General features: G+C 41.4%; 8 protein-coding genes and 1 non-coding gene across 9 annotated transcripts; 4 read left to right on the plus strand and 5 right to left on the minus strand.

Moving 5' to 3' along the window:
- Positions 1 to 365: 365 nt before the first annotated feature.
- BCR41DRAFT_358650 (acyl transferase/acyl hydrolase/lysophospholipase) lies at positions 366 to 3,481 on the plus strand. Its single transcript, XM_022025077.1, has 7 exons — positions 366 to 912; positions 1,008 to 1,096; positions 1,178 to 1,500; positions 1,626 to 1,844; positions 1,956 to 2,050; positions 2,141 to 2,785; positions 2,900 to 3,481. The coding sequence occupies exons 1-7, from the start codon at positions 487 to 489 to the stop codon at positions 3,419 to 3,421; spliced, it is 2,319 nt and encodes a 772-aa protein (XP_021878846.1). The 5' UTR covers positions 366 to 486; the 3' UTR covers positions 3,422 to 3,481.
- A 21-nt stretch (positions 3,482 to 3,502) lies between these two features.
- On the minus strand, positions 3,503 to 4,879 carry BCR41DRAFT_358652 (DNA-binding protein). Its single transcript, XM_022025078.1, has 5 exons — positions 4,700 to 4,879; positions 4,590 to 4,605; positions 4,319 to 4,449; positions 3,804 to 4,142; positions 3,503 to 3,693 (listed from the first exon to the last, which is right to left on the minus strand). Exons 1-5 carry the CDS (start codon positions 4,782 to 4,784, stop codon positions 3,521 to 3,523), a joined length of 744 nt encoding a protein of 247 aa, XP_021878847.1. The 5' UTR covers positions 4,785 to 4,879; the 3' UTR covers positions 3,503 to 3,520.
- Positions 4,762 to 6,420, plus strand: BCR41DRAFT_358653 (hypothetical protein). Its single transcript, XM_022025079.1, has 4 exons — positions 4,762 to 5,233; positions 5,376 to 5,611; positions 5,731 to 5,781; positions 5,871 to 6,420. The coding sequence occupies exons 1-4, from the start codon at positions 5,100 to 5,102 to the stop codon at positions 6,173 to 6,175; spliced, it is 726 nt and encodes a 241-aa protein (XP_021878848.1). The 5' UTR covers positions 4,762 to 5,099; the 3' UTR covers positions 6,176 to 6,420.
- BCR41DRAFT_424182 (hypothetical protein) lies at positions 6,399 to 7,346 on the minus strand (the record flags this gene model as incomplete). Its single annotated transcript, XM_022030383.1, has 3 exons — positions 6,399 to 6,842; positions 6,953 to 6,994; positions 7,125 to 7,346. 3 exons carry the CDS (start codon positions 7,344 to 7,346, stop codon positions 6,399 to 6,401), a joined length of 708 nt encoding a protein of 235 aa, XP_021878849.1.
- A 1,237-nt stretch (positions 7,347 to 8,583) lies between these two features.
- On the minus strand, positions 8,584 to 9,866 carry BCR41DRAFT_358654 (hypothetical protein). Its single transcript, XM_022025080.1, has 5 exons — positions 9,609 to 9,866; positions 9,348 to 9,452; positions 9,166 to 9,245; positions 8,921 to 9,039; positions 8,584 to 8,800 (listed from the first exon to the last, which is right to left on the minus strand). Exons 1-5 carry the CDS (start codon positions 9,791 to 9,793, stop codon positions 8,669 to 8,671), a joined length of 621 nt encoding a protein of 206 aa, XP_021878850.1. The 5' UTR covers positions 9,794 to 9,866; the 3' UTR covers positions 8,584 to 8,668.
- A 2,001-nt stretch (positions 9,867 to 11,867) lies between these two features.
- Positions 11,868 to 13,686, plus strand: BCR41DRAFT_358655 (hypothetical protein). The gene is made up of 4 exons (XM_022025081.1): positions 11,868 to 12,200; positions 12,520 to 12,699; positions 12,892 to 13,089; positions 13,397 to 13,686. The coding sequence occupies exons 1-4, from the start codon at positions 11,907 to 11,909 to the stop codon at positions 13,622 to 13,624; spliced, it is 900 nt and encodes a 299-aa protein (XP_021878851.1). The 5' UTR covers positions 11,868 to 11,906; the 3' UTR covers positions 13,625 to 13,686.
- Positions 13,687 to 15,371: 1,685 nt separating this feature from the next.
- BCR41DRAFT_t110 lies at positions 15,372 to 15,443 on the plus strand. The gene has a single exon. It is a non-coding gene; the product is annotated as a tRNA-Asp (tRNA).
- A 294-nt stretch (positions 15,444 to 15,737) lies between these two features.
- On the minus strand, positions 15,738 to 18,585 carry BCR41DRAFT_138645 (hypothetical protein). The gene is made up of 2 exons (XM_022019527.1): positions 16,639 to 18,585; positions 15,738 to 16,617 (listed from the first exon to the last, which is right to left on the minus strand). The coding sequence occupies exons 1-2, from the start codon at positions 18,259 to 18,261 to the stop codon at positions 16,066 to 16,068; spliced, it is 2,175 nt and encodes a 724-aa protein (XP_021878852.1). The 5' UTR covers positions 18,262 to 18,585; the 3' UTR covers positions 15,738 to 16,065.
- A 406-nt stretch (positions 18,586 to 18,991) lies between these two features.
- On the minus strand, positions 18,992 to 20,969 carry BCR41DRAFT_424186 (hypothetical protein). Its single transcript, XM_022030384.1, has 5 exons — positions 20,685 to 20,969; positions 20,476 to 20,550; positions 19,901 to 20,331; positions 19,623 to 19,796; positions 18,992 to 19,518 (listed from the first exon to the last, which is right to left on the minus strand). Exons 1-5 carry the CDS (start codon positions 20,760 to 20,762, stop codon positions 19,017 to 19,019), a joined length of 1,260 nt encoding a protein of 419 aa, XP_021878853.1. The 5' UTR covers positions 20,763 to 20,969; the 3' UTR covers positions 18,992 to 19,016.
- Between the last annotated feature and the right edge of the window lie 232 nt (positions 20,970 to 21,201).

Here is a 21,201-nt window from a genome sequence, read left to right on the forward strand (position 1 = left end):
ACTTCCTCCTCTCCCCCCAAAAAAAAAAAGAGAGAGAGAGAGAGAGAAAGGTGGGGGAGCAGTGAGGTGTAGAAAGATTTCTTTTTTAGCAAAGGATTACAAGGTTGGATCACCGAATCGTGTGCAAGTCGTGTGAGGGAACAAAAAGTACAGAGCGGACTGATTAGGGCAATCCGCAAGTGGGATGGGGGAAAAGGACGGATGCTCTGGGGCAATGGTGGAGCTTGGACCAAATTCGCCTTCATAAGCACAAATACCGAAAGTGCACATGCATCTGACAATTCTGAAACCTTCTTTTTATGACAAAAAGTGAATTACATCTCCTTTTCTCTTTTTTTCTTTTTCTTTCATTTTATCTTTTTTTTTTTTTTTTTACAAACCATTCTCTTCGCTTTTCATTCTTGTATAAACATACACAAACATCAACGCAAACAGGGACATAAAACCCTCAAATAAATACACTCTTTTCCTTTTTATATCTTCCCTATGGCGACTTCTACAGTTGCCGGATCCAACGGCAAATCTCGAATGACCTCCCACCGACGAGGGAAGGCTAAATCATCACCAACAAGCAACGGCAACGGCAACGGCAACGGCTTGATTCAACACGATGAAACTCAGGAAACATCTCATTCAGATTTCAGTAATGGCTCGTCCAGGGCTTCAAGTCCGATTCCCACTCAACATGCTCACATTTCTGAATTTGAACAAACCTATGTTAATGAAGATCACATGCAACAATTTCGGCAAGCACTCGAGGACAGTGTTCGTAGTGAAACCTCGGCGGAACTGATCTCTGCGGTGACCGATTTTATGCCAGTTCAACAAGCATCATCAAAACGTGCACGGAGTCGCAAGACTCCCAGGATATACAAAGGCTATAGTTACACCCTCTTAAGAATACCTCTCATGGTAATGTGTAACCCAATCTGTAGGATCTTCAAGATCACAATATGATCTTTATTAAAATTATATTAACAATCTATGTGCTTGTGCATATAATGCAGGTCTTGATTTTCAGTATCGTTGCTGTAGAGTTATGGATATATATCTGTGTCCGACAGATCGTCAATCTCTGGGAATATTTTGTTACATGGCAAGTATCGAGCACATGCACAAAAAAAAATAAAAATAAATAAATGTCATACTGATCATGGATCCATTATGATACGATTAGGCGTGGGCGTCGTAATCAACTTCGGAAGGAACTTCGTAATGCAACAACATATAGCGACTGGAAGGCCGCAGCTCAAAGATTGGATACCTACATGAAGAAGGATGACTGGAAAAACGATCCCAACTTTGGTTATTACGACTACCATCTTCTATCAAGGGTTAACAGGAATCTTCGACTTGCCCGAGAAGCAAACAGGGTCGATGAACTCAAAGACCATTTGCAAGGTGTAGTCAAGTCCAACTTTGGTGGCGTTGAAAACGCACGACTTTACTCACAGACATACCATGGCACCAAGAAGCCTATTGAAGAATATGTTCGTGAAGGTAAAACCCATAAATAACAGCCTTTCTTGGTTTTTGGTCACATCTTTTAAAATTCGCCCAGCTATCGTTCACTTCAATCATGCTGAACACTTTAATTCGATATGAATTTTTTTTGAAACCGATAGTAACGACATCACTGCAGGCCGTGGTAGAATCAAAGCAACTTACAGACGAAGAAAAACGGGTATTCTTCAAGAGTATTCACAAGAACTACGGTCGAACCGCACTCTGTCTTTCAGGTGGAGCAGGATTTGGTTATTACCATTTAGGTGTAGTGCGCGCTCTTCTTCAGGCAGGAGTTTTGCCAACCGTCATCACTGGAACAAGTGCTGGAGCTTTGATGGGTAAGCTACAATAGTTTATGCTCTATTCCCTTTATTCCCCCGCTCTTCGCTGTAATTTAACAACTAAATCCCCACATTTGACTCTCTCTGTGGTAAAATTTCTACAAATAGCTGCTCTGGTGTGTTGTCACACAGATGAGGAACTTAACGAGGTTCTTGTTCCAGAACTCGCGCACAAATTTACTGCTTGCGCAGACAGCATCTTTGTACGTTCGGTCTTAAATCAAACCTTCGTGATGCGATGTATAAAAAAAAAAAAAAAAAAACTTACTTTTTTTTTTTGCATTGGTTTTTAGACTTGGCTTCCTCGCCTTATCCGGAAAGGCGCACGATTCGATGCAGAGGACTGGGCACGCAAGGCGCAATGGGTGACTAAAGGCGGATTGACTTTCCTGGAGGCATATGAACGTACAGGACGCATTCTTAACGTTTCAGTAGTCCCATATGATCCCCATTCGCCACCGAAACTTCTTAACTATTTGACGGCCCCAGATTGTGTTGTTTGGTCAGCGGTAATTGCGAGCGCTGCTATTCCAGGAATCTTAAATCCGGTGGTATTGATGCGCAAGCGTCCTGATGGGAAGTTGGTGCCATTCAGTTATGGAGGGCGTGGCTTCAAGGACGGATCCTTGCGGGCAGATATCCCTCTTCAGGCTCTTCACACCCATTTCAACGTCAACTATACCATTGTCTCTCAGGTGAACCCGCATATACATCTATTCTTCTATGGTTCTAGAGGCAGCATTGGCCGTCCGGTGAGCCACTTGTATGGTGAAGGCTGGCGCGGAGGGTTCTTGGCAGCATCTATTGAGCAGTTCCTGAAGCTTGATTTGTCAAAATGGCTCAAGGTGCTTCGTGATTTGGAGTTGTTGCCTAAGGTGATGAACCAAGACTGGTCGTGGATCTGGCTACAGAAATTCGATGGACATGTTACCATCCTTGTAAGTAAAAGAAGAAGAAAAAAAAATGAAAGTAGAAACAGTATCCCAATTGTTCTCAAGACTGAACTTTTTTTCTTTTTTTTCTTTTTTTTTTTTTTTTTTTTTTTTTTTTAGCCAAAATCAGGGATTTCTGATTGGTTTAATATAATATCAGATCCAGATGAAGGCCGTCTGCAACACTGCCTGACAGTAGGCGAGCGACAAACCTTCCCCAAGCTTCACATGATTGCTAATCGTATGAGGATTGAGCAAATGATTGCAGAATGCCGCTCGGAAATTAAGAAGAAATTGGACCGAAAGGTCCATGGTCGAAACCTTCGAGATGCAGGCAACTCGAGAGTATTGTCAGAGGACAGCGAGAATACAATTTGCTCCAGGATGAATTCGTTTAGAGATGCATACAGTCAAGCGGGGGATGCCTATCCAGAGGGCAAAACAAGGAAAAGACGTGTTGCTTCTTGGCCAGGGTTGCGGTACGCTCTTGGCCAGGAATCTTTAGGAGACTATGACGCTCTGAAAGCAAAGTTCGCCCATCGGGATGAAGACGAAAACGTTAACGATATAGAATCATATGTAGAAGAGAAGGATTATGAAGATGAAGATGAAGGCATGGGTATGGAGGAACGCTACGACTAGAGGATATCTCGCCAGTAAATGATCCTCATAGAAATAAAATTACAATGCCTTAGCTACCGTAATCCATTCATAGTCCAAACCCCGAGTTTTATTAATGAGTTACAAATCATCCTGAAGACGATAGGCGACCAGCGCATCAACCCTATGGAGTTTAGTGCTAAAGGATCGAAGTTTGACCTGCTCTGCATTATGAACTAGATGTGGGTCTGCATCCGACCATGTCGCTGGGACCTCTGCATCCTTTTCTGTCTGACATAAAATCGTCCATGTGCCTAAGAAAAAATGGGTTGATGAAAGTTTTGTAGCGTGTAAATACTCTGAAAACGACCAAGCTATAGAAAAATACCACAAAACCGCTCCAGACGCTGTTTTGTCAACGTACACTTTTCATCTAGCATGGGTAGGAATGTGACGCTTGCTGTGATTTGTCGGAGGATAGCTTGGATCTCTGCTTGGATCTCCTTCTCTGTTTTCTCAGCCTTCTGCTTGTTGGAGGATGGCAAGGTCGGATCTGTTATATTTTCATTGCTCCGAACGTTATTGAACATTGACGATGAGGATGGTGTTGAAAACGACTGCTGTTGTCCTGCTGACATGGTATTATTATTGCTACTATCCTTTGTGTTTTGAATATCGAATTGCCAGCGTTCTAAAACAGTCATTGTCTCCTTTGATTTAATAGCTAAGATAAGCTTCTCAACTTTACATGCCATGAGCCATGCTAGAAAAAAGAAAAAAAAAAAAAAAAAAAAAAAAAAGAATATGGAGGGAGCTTAGAGTAAAGTTATAGAGAAAATACTTCCTTGCAAAACCCTTTATAATGAGATTTGATCCGTGTTGCTACCGTAAAAAAAAAAAAAAAAAAAAAAAAAAAGAAAGAGAAAAAGACTTCTTTACCCTCGACCTGCTTCAGAATTTCCCTCATATGGTCTTTGACTTGTGGATCCGTAGTTACCAACATATTGAGGCCATACTTCTTGGTCATCTTGAAATATTCTGGTGCATATAATCCTCGCTGAAAGAGTAAGCTGAGGATCATGACCAATGGGTATTACAAACGTTCGAGTAAAGAAAAAACCATGTGTGAGCCAAGAAAAAAAAAAAAAAAAAAAAAAAAAAAAGCTGCTCTACTTAATCCTTCAACGAAAGTGCGCAGCATGGTCTTTACCTATTTATACAATATTCTATTGTTTTTACAGTAAATGAAGCATTGCCGGTAAGCTTCTTGCTGCACTTTATTCTCTACTACACAACACCTCAAGTGTAAAAGGTCCATACCAAAGAATTCGACAATGATCTTTGTTGAGCCTCGTAAAGTGATCTGATTGCGACTGCTCGTCGCCATTTGCTGTTGCTGCATCATTGTTTCGAACAGTAGGATGGCTCCGAGGTAGTTAGTGAATAAGGTGTTTGTCCTGGAATTCAAGGATTAACGCGACGCTGTTCTGGTTGGCATGAAGTATGTGACCACAAAAAATGTGAACATTGCTCAAAAACCTCCCAAACCAAGCCGCTCTTTCTCTTAGCGACTGCTTTTCCTTGTGAAAGGTAGACTTTTTCATAATTCCTACAATACTTCCATATCTTTTCCAAAGGTTTCTACAACTCTCAACACCACTCATTACACTCAATTCAAACTACTCAAACTACCGACGAACTCTCAAAGAATAAACAGAATATGTCAGTCAACTGGGTCATGCTCACCCCGGACGGGAAAGACATTGTTCCTCTCGAGAATGAAACCATTTTCTTCCGTGAACAAGATGTTCGCTTCGAGCTAGATAATTCTAATGGCGGCTATCCTGGAGCAGGGTAAAAAAAAAAAAAAGATGAATAAAAAATATCAGCGCAATTTTTTTTTTTTTTTTTTTTTTTTCAATCAGCTTTTCATTCATTTGTATCAGCATTCGCCCTCGTCTCTTCCTTCACTGACCATCCAGAAAATACTTGACAGGGTTAATTACGCTTCAAAGAGCGGCACTATCATTTTGACGAATCAAAGGATCGTCTATCTGTGCGCTGCCCCTACTAGTTTTTTCACTTCAGCTTCATTACCAATGAGCAATGTCCAAGACAGCAAGTTGGTTCAGTCATGGTTCTCGGCGCCTGTTTTCAAGGCAGTCGTAATGCCTGTTCCAGGTGGTGGACTCAAACAGCCGGCCCGACTCTCTATCACTTTTTCAAGCGGAAGTAAGTCAATAAAAAAAGACATGTTTTTTCGGCCTTTTCCACATCAAAAATTAATAAAACGTCTGAAACGAAGAACTGAAAATGCTGACTTTCTTCTTTTCTTTTTGGTGATTTTGTAGACCTTCATGAATTCGACGCCCAATACAGATCCCTTCGTGAGAGGCTACAAGGTAAAATGAGTGAAAATTGGAACGTCATAAAATCATATGATAGATCCTCTTTGATCTGACAGAAAAAATCAAAAATGTATTTCTTCTAGAGCTCGATGGAGCGGCGCCTCAACATTTGGAGCAATTGCCTGTATACGCTCCACCTTCAGAACCCGTTCCTGGGCCATCAGCAACCACTAGCTCAACTCCTTTCCCCATGGCTACAGCAACGACCTCTGCGCCAGCTCCCCAACCCCAGCATTTCCCACATTATCCCCCTCCTCCTTTGGAGGCCAGAGCAACATCTTCAGCCCCTCATTATCCTCCTCCTCCTCCTCAGGCACAGCAACAGCCTCAACCACAGCCCCCGGCTGTTCCTTCTGACCTGCCACCAAGTTATGATGAAATTCGCTAAGCTTAAAATTACATGATATGGGGATTCTTTTGCTTTTCCCATAACATATGACGCTTTAAAGCCAAAGACCCTTCGAGTAAAAAAAAACTTTCACAAGGACCACTGCTGAGAAAGGACAATAAGTTGAATTGGATATACCGTGCTTTATTATGCTAATTTTTTTTATACAGTGTAGGAGAAAAAATAAAATAAAATAAATGATATTATGGAAATACTAATGCTTTTAAGCACCGAGAGCCTCGTTGATGAGTAAGACCTGGATGCGGTCAGGGTTGAAGGGATTGGCCTGTCGAATGACCTGGTAATTGTTCAGGGATGCGCCTGGGGCCTTGAAGACTTCTCTAGAAAAGGCGCTAGCGAAGGGTAGGCACCATTCTGTGGTCCTCTTAAAGGCCTCGGCCTCGTCCTTGACAATCTTATTGGATCCAACAACCACAATCACGTTCTTGGCTCCAAAGGCGACACCACCAACTTTGGTGCCCGTTTGATCACCATGTGCCAACTCACCATTCTCGGTGACAGCACACATGGAGGTCAAAAAGTAGTCGACTGTAGTACCATCGATACGACGGAGCTCTGCTTGCTTGACGGGATCCTTTTCTGCAAGGATCTTTGCACGAATGTTGACATAAGGGGTTTCTCCCATAAGATAGTTAATGAATCCAATCTATGCGATTGAAACAAAAGCAAAAAAAAAAAGTCAGTCAATTGTCTTTGTAGTGTGATAATACATGTCTATATGGTATATAATAAATAAAATAAATGGATTGCACTTACTTCTTCAAGGGTTGTGCTGTGTGCAAGATTTATAGAAGCGCCCTAAAATAAATAAAAATTTTGCACATCATTAGTGATTGGCTGATATAGAATTTGATTGTTGTTTGTTTGGGCACAGAATAAAATTTCTCATCGAGGAAGGAAGAAAAAAAAAAAAAAAAAAAAAACTTACTGCAGGGATGAGACTCTTAAGCTTCTCATAAGCCTCGTCCTTGTTTTCAGCGATAGTGACTTTGAAGCCCTTGGCCTCAAGACCGGCCTTGGTAATGTTGAAACGCTCAGGGCTGGCAGCCTTAGAGTATGCTCCATCCTTGAGGTGAGCAATCTGAGGATCGCTGTTGACCAAAGCCTGGAAGGTGGTGTTGGCAAAACTGTTTTCTGGGCGAGTTGACATTATTATTGTTTTTTTTATTTTATTTTTTTTTTTTAGTGTCTAATGATTTGCTGGTCGTCTTTGGATTGGTGTGCAAGAAGGATTAGGAATGGGTATAGCAAATGAACTGAGTATGCACTTGAGGGGAAAAGAGAGAGAGAGAGAGAGGATAAGCGAGAGATGAGAAGTTGAGAGAAAGGAGGGAGAATGGGAAAGAGAAAGAAGGGATGGTATTTAAAAGAATTGGTTTCCTTACAAATCCGTAAACTTTTTTACAAATGGATAAATATAAAACCTAATTCCATCATTTCGGATCTGGAGAGGTTCCTAATACAACCTGATGCCTCATTTTGTTTAAAAATGTTGCGATGGCAAAAGCTTAATGTACACAAACACACATTTGTACACAGTTGAAGACCCATGAGTAGACGTTGTATAAAAACGCTTCAATTATTAATCGATTATCATCACCCTAGTAAAAATAATTTGAAGGTGTATCTTTAATAAATCTTTGTAATCGCTCCCGATCAGATTAGGTTCAAAGCCACTGACTGTGGCTTTTTTAAATTCATTGAACTAAGAAAGTCTTTTTTTGGGACTCTATACAATGAGATGATGGTGATAAGGCAGTGAAGTCTGCAAGGGGATGCTCTTTGTAGTAGGCGAGGAGAGGTATAATCGGAGGGATAGGGGCATTCGTGATAACATAGAGCACAATAAAAGGATATGAGATAGTCATACGACAGCATGGCACATGCTTCAGCTTTTTTTCAACTTGGAAAGCATTGGTTATAGGGACATTTGCCCAAGACACGGCTTAAAAAAAAAAAAAGAATAGAGACCTCTAGGCTCTAGCAATTTTCAGGTTTGCGTTCGTGCGGGCCTAGTATTTACCCATTACTTGTCCATTGTCAAAAGGTGAATTGAAATTTGTCAACTGTGCGTCCGCGCACAATTTTTCAACACGGCGCTTCACAAGTACTTTAAGGTTGCTTGTGTAGCTGAAATGCGGCCCGGTGTTCCGCCATCGTTAGATCCAGTTGGCTCCTTGCGCCAGAAAAAAACTATTTTACTACATGTCATGTATGATTGTAATGTATATTTTGATAATAGTAATGCAATCTTGCTTTTGGCTTTTATTATTGTTTTGTCTTCAACGGATCTCATATAATAGATCACTCGAAACAAGTAGGTTGGGTTTGAAATGAAGGAGCCGAGAGTTGAGTATGCTTTTTTTTTTTTTTTTTTACTGAAGTATCGACTATTATTATTACTGTTACTGTGAACTGCTCTAGGTATTGTTATCATTATCTAAATATGTCTAATAAATAGGCATCTATTATCTAAGAGTACATCCAATCCTCGTCAATTTCTGCTTCTGCAGCATATTTTGCTAGTTCTGCCTCACGTTTCTTTTTGATCCAATCAGGGTCATCCGAGGGAACTTCGGCACGGCATGCCGGGCAATTGTTGTGCTATCGTAATGCAAATATTTGGATGAGTGGTTTGATGAGGAGCAGCAAGCAAGTGGCATACCACATAAAACATATTTGATTCAAGGGTATGAAGGAAATAAATATATATATATTCCTTACCAACTCAAGCCATGGAACGATGCAATCACGATCAAAAAAGTGCTTGCATGGCAGCTTTGTGATCCCAGCCTTGAACTCGTTCTCATGAAAGTTTTCGTTGCAGATGATACATGCCTCATCTATCAACATATTCAACCCGGTAATTAAGATAGAATGAAATAAAAACAAGGATATGCAATGAGGACGTTAGCAGCTATGGGGATCTGAGTATTACTTGACTCTGCAAAAACGATCTGGTACAGTACCTGACTTCAACTCCTTCTGTGCAACGAACGGCAAGTCACGAATGAATGACTTGGAGGCTGGAGGAGGTCCATGCTTTCCGCTGGTAAATTATTCAATATTCGGATCCGAGAATTTGTGTTAAAAAAAATACATCATAACAATAAAAAAATAATAATAATAAAAAAGTATCTATAACTCCTACCTGGCACCGGCTTCGTCCATCAACTGTGTAATCAGGTTATCCAGGAATTCTTGGTGCGCTTCATCTCCTAAGGGCTCCTCCCTTTCACGGAATGCCCCAAACATCCTGTATAATTAAAAGTAAAAATAAAGTCAATAAAAAAAGGCGATAGAGGAATAGGGAATGGACTATCTAACATGTGTGCAAGTACATCAATCGAATATAGCGGACTTCTGCCTCCCAAAAGAGGGTAGTTGCACATCTGCTAGATATTTGTCGTACTCTGCAAGTCTCCGGAAATCGCTTGCCCTTGGCGTAGTCCCTGGTGGTAAACGATTGGAAGAAGACGAAATTTCATCATCTTCATTTGGCATGAAATGGGAGAGATCAGGATTCAAGGAGCGATTGTTGGATTGTCGAGCCTTGAAGGGGTCTTCAAGACTGTGGTCATCATAGTAAGAGGACATTTCAGTTATGAATGATTCGATTATGGATGATTTAAGCGGGATGAGGAATTTAGAATGTGTAGGAGAAGCGATGAGATCTGATATAATGTGTATATGTGTGTACGCGTAACACTTCTGGGCTAAGTCGTATTCAATTGAGGGGTATATGTGTTCAACAGACTGACGCGTTACTATGGCAACTATGGAAGGCGGACTTGAAAATTGTTTAGTGCCAACTTTCTTTTTTGGTAGAAGCAATACTCCGTCCCCAAGTTGATTCCATTCCACCCTGAGTATGCGCATAATCATATGGTACCCGGCTCAGGAACACCACCGTTCTTTGGCAGGGTTCTACCAGAAGAGCAAGGGTCTGAATTTGGAATTCTTTATTTTTTTTAACCATTTTATAGGGTCTGATAAATATACTTCATAAGCGTTCCTCGAATTTTATCCGCTGCTGTTGGTTCTTCCCATAGTATGTGCGAGCATTTATAGTAATTCGATTTACCTATAGTCATGAATGTCACAATCATCTGTACTGTTTGGTTACGGCGTTCTATATATTATAGTTAATGGATCAACAGGTTATAGTTAATGGATCAATAACAAAGGTTTATGATTTACTTTAACTATGATTATAAAACCCTTATTAAAAATTAAAATAAGTTTTAGCAATGCTATTTCGAGACGACAACAAAAAAAAGGGTTCTGCTGTGTGTGCCCCCGATCAAATCAAGCATGGACGCGGAGAGTAGAAATAAGGAGCAGGATGACAAGGGGGAGGAGGGTATAAAAGAAGTGCTAAAAGGCCGAGTAACCTGCATGCACGCATGCATGATGTGTATGCATATTTCTATAGCTTTTTTTTTTTTTACAACCTATCCGTGAGTTCTGTCTGGGACCTGCTAACTGGAATGTGCTCCAATTGGACATGCGTATTTAATGCCAGATACGTCTTTTGATTGAATATATACACTGGTTAGCAGTTGTTCTGCTCAAAAACAGTAAAAGGATAGTGAACTGTGAGGAAATGAAGTGGAAAACATGTTCCGGTGCCGACAATGCTCTTATGATAGCCAGAAAGAGTCCTAATAGCAACAGAGGCCTAGCCAGAGTAGGCAGATTAAAAGAAGAAACAAGTATAAAAAGTTGTAGCTGCTAAAGTCTTTAATGTTATCTAGCCAGATGCGTCAGTTTAAGATTCAGAGATGCTGAAAATGAAAGTGCAGAAGGTTATTGGCAAGTGCAAATGAGGAGAAGAGAAAGGAAATGGAAATGGAAATGGAAAAGGAACAGGAATAGGGAAAGGGAAGAGTTCTTTTCCTTACTGTTCCTCCCACTCCATTGCCGAGCAAAGAGGACCCTTTATCAGGTCTTTTTTTTTCTTTTTCTTTTCATCTGTTGGTATCTGAATCTGCAGCTGCATCTGTATCAGAATCTGTGTTCATCTGAGGATGTTATTAAAATAATTGAGATGGGCGTACCCGGCTCCATTCCTGTCCTTTCCCATTCCCTTTACCTGCTTTTATTTTTTATTCTTTATTTTTTATTTTTTAATTTTATTTTTATTTTTATTTTTATTTATTTATTTTTTTCCATTTTTTTCTTTTCTTTCTCTTTTCTTTTCTTTTCTTTTCTTTTCCTTTTCATCATTGGCTTGTTACTCCGTGTTCCTTTCAAAACCCCCCTTCTTCAGGTTTATGAATCGTTGATTCATTTGATTCCATTCGCAGATTCATCTCAATAAACTCGTACTTTTGTAATCATTCGCAACTGCCTTGCCCCTGCCTTTGTCCAAGCTGCTCAGATTTCGACTTCTTTTCTTTTGCGTCCCCTTTTTTTTTCCTCAACGATTTATCGCGTGTTCTTTTCATTTTTCATTTTTTCATTTTTAAAAAAGACTGACCGAGCACACGCTCATACGCTCAACAGTGCTCTTTCACTATCAGCCACGACCCACTTTCATTCTGTACCAACATATTCCTTCTTCATACTGCCTGTTGTTGAACAAAAAAAAAAAAAAAAAAAAAAAGCTGTTCACAACTTAACACAACAGTTCTAGACCCGGCGCATTTTTTTTTTTTTTTTTTTTTTTTTTTGATACACATTCAAAATAAGGAGACTGCAGCACAGAATGCCGATCACACGTTGGGCATTCGATATCCGGCAAGCATTGCTGTTGGAACACATTGAGCCCTTGGTTACCTCGCTGGTAGAAGATGATAGCTCCAATATCGTTCCAGTAACAAACCTCTTAAACTTCTTGCAAGGCGAAGACTCGGACTATTTACTTCGGTATCGAAATGACGATGACATTCGGCGCGCCTTGATCGGTCGACTCATGATCCATGCCTTCTTTGTCGCGCATTATGGTTGTCAATGGGAGACAATGGTCTTTTCTAGGTCCGCGACTAATAAGCCCATCTTGGTAAGTATGTTATTTATATAGTATAACAAGAAAATGATCAGAATATTATTCTCAAACAATCCATGGTAAAAAAAGGAAATAGACGTCTTATCTGGCGGCGATTAAAATAGCACTTTCTTGCATGTTCCCACCGTCAATGATGGCTTATGAATTGAAGGCGACTAACGCGTCAGAATACCCTCATTTATTCATCTCATTCTCGTGTATAAAGTGTTTGAAACATTTGAAGTCATACTAGTACACTACAGCTCATTACCATCGATCGTTTCTTTTTTTTTTTTTTTTTTTTTTTTTTTTTCTTGGTTTGCATGATACCTAGCTAGAGCCAGAACACCTTCGGAATGTCAGCTTTAATGTCTCACATCATGGAAACTGGGTCGTCTTCGTGGGAAGTACATCTTTGGAAAGCAACGTCCGACTTGGCACTGATGTCACGGACTTCAAGGAGCAGGTTCCAATGGAGCCATTTGACGCATTTTTATCATGCTATCGAGATCAGGTATGGTTCTTTTTATTTTTTTCCCCAGATTCATGCATTCAATGGCTACACGATTAGCATGATGTCATTTGTCTTTTTTTATTTTGTAACTAATTCCTGGGTTACCAAAAAAAAAAAAAAAAAAAAAAAAAAATTTGATCATGCTTACTGACACGACGCCTTTCAAATGCTGTTGACTCGAACACCCAATAGTTCACTTTGAACGAGCTATCGTTTGTGAAGAATGCACCTTCAGATCTCTTGGACTCTCAAAATGCTAGCAACCAGCGTAGGCGGTTCTGCAGGGTCTGGTGTCTCAAAGAGTCTGTAGGCAAGGCATTGGGTGTTGGCATCGATTACAATCTTAGATCAGTTGAGTTTTCAATCCATGAGGAGGAGGAGACTCAAAAGGTAATAGTTTTGCTTAAGTATGAATGCCACACAATTTCGTAGAAAATGCTTCACACAACTACGCGTTTAGTTGCGCATAGCCATAAAACACAGCTCGCGTAACTTACCAAGCTAAAGAGCTCTGGGGTAATGTGAAGCTAGGCTAGCACTAGGAATGGCCCAAGGAGATGGGGAAATGAGAGCCATATCAGTCAGCACCGATTAATGACATGGGCTAACCACTTGCTTGATTAAATCGTGATTTATCTTGTCCATCATTCTAACCAATGTCTTTTCCCCGTATCGCCTTTGATCAATACTGCATTAGCCGATACACTCCACAACAATGCAAGTTCATAGCCCAACACCGGACTTCCCAGGAGATGGATGGTCATTCGAGGAAGCATTGCTTGACGACGAGCACTGTTATGCTGTTGCGGCGCATTCATCGGATGTGGATGATAGTGAATCATTGATGGACGGCTCTGAGATTAAGCGCCTCGATTGGAGGGAACTGCTCAAAGATGCTGTTCCTTATCCGCCTCAGTTTTCATAGCCCTACAATAATGGCTTCCTTTGCCAAATCATCCGACCCCTACTGTGTACAGTAAAATGCATCCTTTTTACTCTTCAATAATGTTGATTGGTATAATATGATCAGAGTAGTTCTAGCGAAAAGATATAGCATTGATCCAAGCGCACCGTGTGATCAATCCATCCAAGCCTCTTTTTTTTTTCTTCTTTTTTTTGTTTGTATCGACAATCTGCACAGGAGAGAGGCCTGTAGCTTACACGGCCATGCCCATAATGCTTGCCATAAATAGTTTTTAGCTCCATTCTCATCCGATAGTTGTAGAGTGGACGTGTGTTGGTTTACAGTATCCCACGATACATAAATGGTACAATCACTACTTCTCGTCTTGTCTTATTCCAAATCTTAATATCAGAGAGAGGTTAGTCTGGAGAGACTCGGGCTTGAATGTCCTTAAACCTGCCTGGTATGGAGCTCTCTTATTCGTGGCCGACGAGGGAGGGACGTGCCTCACTAAGAATAGAGCCGCCAGGACATTTGGTTTCTAACAGTCATATGACCGTAATCATACCGAGATCGACAGGGTGTTGCGTTTGTTGACATAATTTAGGATCACATTCTTTTTATTATTATTGATATCGTAATATTTTCAGTATCCACAATTAGGAGATTTTCTTCGCGCCAAAGTCTTTCATCTGTTACTTTTATGGGTGAATCCTCCTCTTGAGGCCCTTTTCCGACATTTACCACAAATAACGCTCTAGACGGTTAATATAAGAGGTTGAAGAAATCTCTCTGTTTCTCAACCTTTTCAGATCAAGCAAATTTTCAAGTTCAAGCTAATCTAGTCCATTATTCACTAATTTCAATTTTCGCCAAGTCCTAGATCCTTGAAGGCTCAACTATTGAGGTGATCCATAAAGTTTTTCTTCTTCTTGGCGTTCTTACGGTTCTTTTTGCGGTCTGATTCCTTTTCGTAGATATTTGTCTCCCACCGTGGGGTTGAAAAAGAAGGAAAGAAGGATTGTGGGTAGTTTGACGTAAATGGCATTTGTCACCGAAAATCAATACTCTCCGCCAGGAGGCCCACTTTTTCGATATTCCTCAGTTGAAGAACGAATGATCACAAAACCCTGTGGCCAAACGGAACTGTTCCCACACATATATTAAACGCTCCTGTCGCTTAAGGTTGGTTACGCAACATTCTGTGGGCGTCATTTCAACTTCTCCCCCCCCCTAGCCTACCATCTGCTGATCATTCAGCCATACCACCTTCGATTAGAAGTATCACCATCCGCAACTACCTTAGTGATCGAAACGAGGGAGTACCAAGGAAAGCAGGGCCTCCCTGAGCCTCCAACCTGCACTTGCGAACACCCCAACGGAGGTTCATCGAAAGGAGACAGAACTCTCCTCTGGGCTAAGTCAAGGCGAACATCGCGCAACAATCCATTTTGTGGCAAGGTTGCACATAAAGCGGTATCCAATCAACGCGTTCATTTTTTTTTTTTTTTTTTTTTTTTTTTTATAACGAGGACCCACGACGTCATGTAGGATTTATTTAGATGTTAGCTCCATAAATGGAGTCCCTGAGGACCTGTGGCACGGCTCTACTTCGTATCCAATCAACGCGTCCACACGACTAGTATCTACGACAAAGCCACATTGTTATACACCATCTTTACTTGCATTCTCGTAGTATCATGTGATATAATTAAGGTGTTTATTTAAGTATATAATATATTTAATCTGGAACATTTCCATAATCAGGTCTTTGGTAGTATAGTGGTCAGTATCTCCGCCTGTCACGCGGAAGACCCGGGTTCAATTCCCGGCCAAAGAGCAATCTTTTGATCGCGAAATTTTTTTGCTTCGTTTGTCGTTTCCTCACTTCCTAGTTAATGTCCCAGAAGTATTGTCCGCATCAAAGGATATGCCCTGTTGATAAACGGCACTTTTGTTTGATATAATAATGAATAAAAGAAATAGAAAAAAGAAAGCTTGACCAAAAAAAAAAAACAACAAGTGACATCTAGAGGCTGTGGAAGAATGCGTCCGATGCAGTATGCCATTGATATGGTGAGGACAAATAACAGAGTTTATATGCTAACAAAACTAATGTTTAGGCTTATATATACTTGGGAAAAACAATATAGTTTATTGGTGTTTTGAGACTGATATAATACTGATATTGTCACTACTCCAGAGGGTATTCTCTTCTGCAGACAGGGTCACCGATGGTTTTCATTTATACATATAATATGATTGCTCCCGATAATGGCAGTTAATATTGAGACTGCAAAACCGGGATTTGGCTTTCACTAACCCTCTTTTCGCGGAAAAGAGAAGAATGAAAAAGTGAAAGAGAACAAAGAGAGAAAGAGAGAAAGAGAGAAAGAAACGATGAGAGAAAGAGAGGGAGAGAGAAAGGAAGGAAAAAAAAAGAGAGGCATTTTGTTTTCCTTTTAATCATCAACGTCTCTTGGTTCACATGCAAGCCGATACCATTCCTGAATGGTGATTCTTTTGGGTGGTGGAGGTTTGGTGTCATGATTCCAATAATCTTTGTTAACCCAACGTTCCATACTAGGAGGCCATGCAGTTGGACGGACGAAAGGAACCAATTCCAAAAAGTCCAGATAAGCCTCCAACCACTCCTGTGTTTCTTGATTTCCAGCCGCATTGAGGTAAATCCCAAGGGCTCGAAGCCAAGACTCCTCCCGTGTGTAGCCACCATGCTTGGGGAAGAGTAAGGACAGGTAGCTCTCACGGAAGGGTCGATAAGGGATAACAACCTTGGGAGCAAAAGGAGAGTTGCCTAGTCGTTGGTGTCGAAAATACATGCCCAGGAACTGAACACCTTGAAACTTCTTATAGTCCATGGCGCTGTCATCCATCAGTCGATTAGTTGAGAATGATTTCTTTCCGGACCAGTCAATGTTGAAGCATTCCTTGACTACATCTGCGAGGATCTCTTTGGTTAGACCCATCCAAGGTGTCTCCAGAGCCATGACCATGTCATCGCCAAGGACTACCATCTCACATTGTGTCAAGATCAAGTAGACTCCAATGCTTCCTTGACGTTTCTCGGCCTCATAAATGAGCGCAGTGTAACCCAAGAACATGGTGATGATGCTCTGAACCAAGGTGTTGAAACAGTTCCCACTTGTGGTTCCCACGTGTTTCTGCAGTCGAATACCATCATCTCGACAGATGATCACCTCCACCAAGCTTTTGTAGACGAATGTCCACAAGGTATCGTACTTGGGGTTCATTCCATCCTCGTACTGAGCTCGGAGTACTTGTAGGGCTTCTTGGACAAGCCAGCCATCAATTGCAGCATCGAATTTCTTTGCGTCGAAACAATGATAAATAGCATGCCGAGACATTTTGTTGACGAATTTTTCGGCTCCGCCATAGTACCAACTCTGGCCGATGTAGATAGGCCACTTATCATCCAAATAAGCCTTGGTAAGGGGCTGTTCCAGTGAGCCCAGGATCAATAAGTCGCGATGACTCAACATAAGGATTAATCGACCCATGGATGTGTTGATGGATTCCAAACTGTCGAGATTCCTGCTGCCGGATGAAAACAACCAACTCTCAGCATCCGGGTCCTTGATTTTGCCGTGCATATCCTTGTCCATCTCAACTTGTTTTCCCTTGCCTCCCAGTCGAGTATCGTGTGGATGGACTAGATTGCCATCCATGAGCGACGTCCAGACTTCTTCTGCATGTCGAAGCGCATATGTGTGCGCTTCTCTTCTTTTATAAAGTTTATCGCGCGCATACTCCAGTCCAGCAAACTTGGAGCCATCATAACGAACATCCTTAAGGGACTCGACCGTAGGCATGGAGAGTTTTTCCGGAAGAGCCATCAAAGCCTTGACATGCTCAACGGCTCGTCGAAATGCCTTTTCAAACTTTGCAGGCATCACTCGTGGCTGACGATTAAAGAGCTTTAAATGATTCATCTGAATCCTGGAACATGTTTTAATGTACGCGCACTGGTCCAGATCTAATTCAGCAGGCAAGGGCGGTGGGCGAATCTTGGAGAAAACCTCGACAAGTGGATCTCTAGGTGCATGTTCAATGATGTTGTCCATTTGTTTATAGAACTTTTTGTTGTGATGGTGTGTAAAATGATGGTACTCCACCTCCAGCTGACGCTTGATCCGTCTCAGCTCATTGATATCGAAGAGCCGAAATCCCTCGGTGAATTTGTGTGGTGGATTCGGTAGTTGTCTAAGGCTGCTGTCACTTATTATAGAGAGTCTTTGCTCAAGTTGGTCGACGCCCAGAGCAATCAGTCTCTGGTTATGATCGGCCCATCCGCTTATTATTGTCGCACGACTGATGGGGTTGGCATAGCGGTTTCTATTATCATGGCCATTGACATTGTTGTTATCCGTTGTAGTGGCGTCAATATTAGTAGCGAAGCTGTACCTTGGCGCTGAAGTGACGCCGTAGTCAACAATAGGTGGCGCAGAGCTAGCGTCAAAGGACCTAATACGAGTGGACAGGCTATTGTCAGTGCCGATGACTTGGGTGCTTAAAGCAACGTGTCCTGTCCCCGTTTGGGCTTGTGGTTGCTGAAAATTAGTCACTGTCGGGTAACGCCTTTGGTTAGACGAGGGGGAAGTGTAACCAGTGCCTATCATTTTCTGTCTGAGTCACAACTTTGTTACGGAGTACTTGTTCCTATGTCAAGATGGAGCAATTAACAAGGAGGACGTTTTTTAAAGAGCGTGAGAACGAAAAAAATATATGTGTGAGAGACAGCAGCAATGTTAGCAAACGTTTTTTTTTTTTTTTTCTTTGTTTCTTTCTTTCTTTCTTTTTTTATCATTATACGACAAAGGGATTTGCACGTATGCTGTATATGGTCTAAACTTGAATCGCACGCACAATAAATCACAGTACAATGTGAGTAAGGGACATTGAAGGAAACAAAAGGAGAGTAAAGGGAAAAAAAAAAAGAAAAAAGAGAAAAGGAGAAAAAAATACCACAGGAAGGCAAATGCGCCGTTATTATATATATTTATATTTTTTTTTTAATTGTTTCGAAAGAGTGAGTGGCGCAGAACTTGTGAGACTAATGATTGATGTATTAGAATAACTGGTTCAAAACAGAGCCGGTTGACGGGACGGGATTTTTGGAGGCCTTTCTACTTTTCTGTCGTCTCTATTCCGCCTTTTGATCCCGCTAGAAGCAAGAAAGAACAAGAGAGGTTTGATTGATCTTACTGATCTTAGTTTGTATGTATACTTTATCACTGCCACACAACGCATATTTCTAATTCTCTAGCCTCAACACCCCTCTTTCTTCACCATGTGTTTCTGTCAGCCTGTCAGCATGACATAAAAAAAAAAAAAAAAAAAATCAAATTTCTTTATGAAAACGTGCTATATTCTATTAGTCAACATCATCTGCGGAAGGAGATGAAGTCGAATTGCTATTACTTTCATGTCGAAATGGACTGTATCGCGTAGAAGACGGAAATGCACCAGGAATAGAGTTTACTCTTGATGTGAGGATCCTATTTCCAACCTCACCTCCTTCAGATGTGGGTCCGGTCGGAGTTGGTAGGGTCTGTGCGTTGTTGTCCTGCCCTGAAGACTGGCCGTCATTCCCTCCTGAAGTTGAATTTCTCTGTTGATTGTTATCGTGCCCACCATGTTGGGGTACCAATTCAAACCGACAAGTTGGGCAAGTACCATTCAATTTAAGCCAAGGCTTGATGCAATCTTCATGGAAGATATGCCTGCATTTCAGTTGCAACAAGTTATCTTCTTTTGTGAACTCGTCTTTGCACACGCTACACTCAGTTTTTGCTGCTAACTCTTCGTCCGTGAGGATATGTGGTGGTATGCTTTCAATGATCTCATCGGATGCTCCAACAGGTCCGTTCTGGCGCCTGAAATCCCCGAAAAACAATGATTTAGTATATGGTCCGCTAAAACACTGAACTCCAGGACATACACAGTCAGAGCAACATAGTCTTTTAAAGAGATAACTTACCCTTGCATCTCCATCAACTGTGTAATGACATCATCCAATCCTGCCTGACTGAACACATAATCCCCAGGATTGCCAATCATATTAAATAGACCACTCAAGCCCGTATCATGACCAGGGCTATCTGAGGCGCTCTCCGTAGCAGGGCTCATCTCTTGTTGCATTCGCTCCAAAAAGCTATAGGTCGATAATGGCCGTGTGATTTTACGGTAAATATTCATTATTGTCCTCAAGACGTCAACCCCTGTTCACTTCATTCAATCCATTACCGTTCTTCCTACCTAATTAAAAACGCTCGAGATTGTTGAAATCTATCAGCTCTATTTGGGTCATCGGGGTCGCCATTTGCTTGTGAAATGTCCACAATTATATCATGGCTATCATGGCCATCATCATCGTCGCCATCATCACCAACGTTGTCATTCTCGTCATCATCTGATATTATAGTGGTGAGGCCATCAAAGCGATCCCTAGACCGTAGTGGGTGATCAAGTAGAGTAAGGGAGTCAGAATGGTCTCCTGTTGCTATGTCTTCACTGCGTCGGGCCCGTGGTCGACTAGCCTGTTCCCCTACTGGTCGCATCAATCCTACAAGCTGAACCATACGTTGTAGATCCTCGATGAATAATTGTATATGCCCTTGCTCGTCACCGTTCTCGATGTCTTCGCCTGCATTTTCAACAAAGTTGCGCGGATCGTTGTCTTCTTCGATCTAGTTCAAAAAGAAATCGTCATGCATGTTAGGGGTTATTGCACCGTTAATTGAATTTCTATCGCAAAGATAATCATTTTCACAGAACTTGGGAAAAAAAAAAAAAAAAAAAAAAAAAAAGAAAAAAAAAGAATGCCTTTGTACCTTTTCAACAAATTCACTATGGCATTCTGGGCAGAGTGGATGTGGTACCATGAGCGGGGTGATTTCTACAGCACACTAAATGCCAAGACATCAAAGCAAACATCCAAAATTCGTTAAAATGACATGTGCTATTTCATTGAATGCGTCATTGCTCATGTAACTGTGCTGTTTGATTGGAAAGAACCAGTAAAACGGAGAAAAGTGCTTGCCTGGTGACACCAGAATTCGTGACGAGGACGAGGGCTAGCTACTGCCGCTGCGTCGTCGTGAGCTGAGGAATTGTCCATGAAGTTTGAAGCCTAATGCTTAGTTTTGTGAGGTTTAGAGTAATGTCCTTGCGTCTCGTTCCAGGAACAGAGAGTTTGAATGGTTTTTAATATTGTTTCCTTCACTAATAGCTATTTTTCCCTTGATAACTTCGGGGAAGGTGGTATAACGATAAAGAGGAGTAAGGGTCGACGAGGACGGGCAAGGAACGGAATTGAAGAAGAAAGAAGAAGGAAAAGGAAGTAATTCAACAGCAGATCAGACGAGGACCTGACAGCCCTCGTGCTTGCTCGTGACCGTGTTTGATGGACAGCATGCTCAAGGATTGCAATTGTGGAGGTAAAAATGACAAGTCTTACATGCGGGAATTTTTTTTTTAAATTGATGCATGAATTAGTTTACATTCCTCTCCATGGCCTATTACTGAGGGTAATGCTATTTCTCATGGGCATACCAGAT

The sequence above is a fragment of the Lobosporangium transversale genome, assembly GCF_002105155.1.
Source record: "Lobosporangium transversale strain NRRL 3116 chromosome Unknown BCR41scaffold_34, whole genome shotgun sequence".
NCBI classification, from domain to species: domain Eukaryota; kingdom Fungi; phylum Mortierellomycota; class Mortierellomycetes; order Mortierellales; family Mortierellaceae; genus Lobosporangium; species Lobosporangium transversale.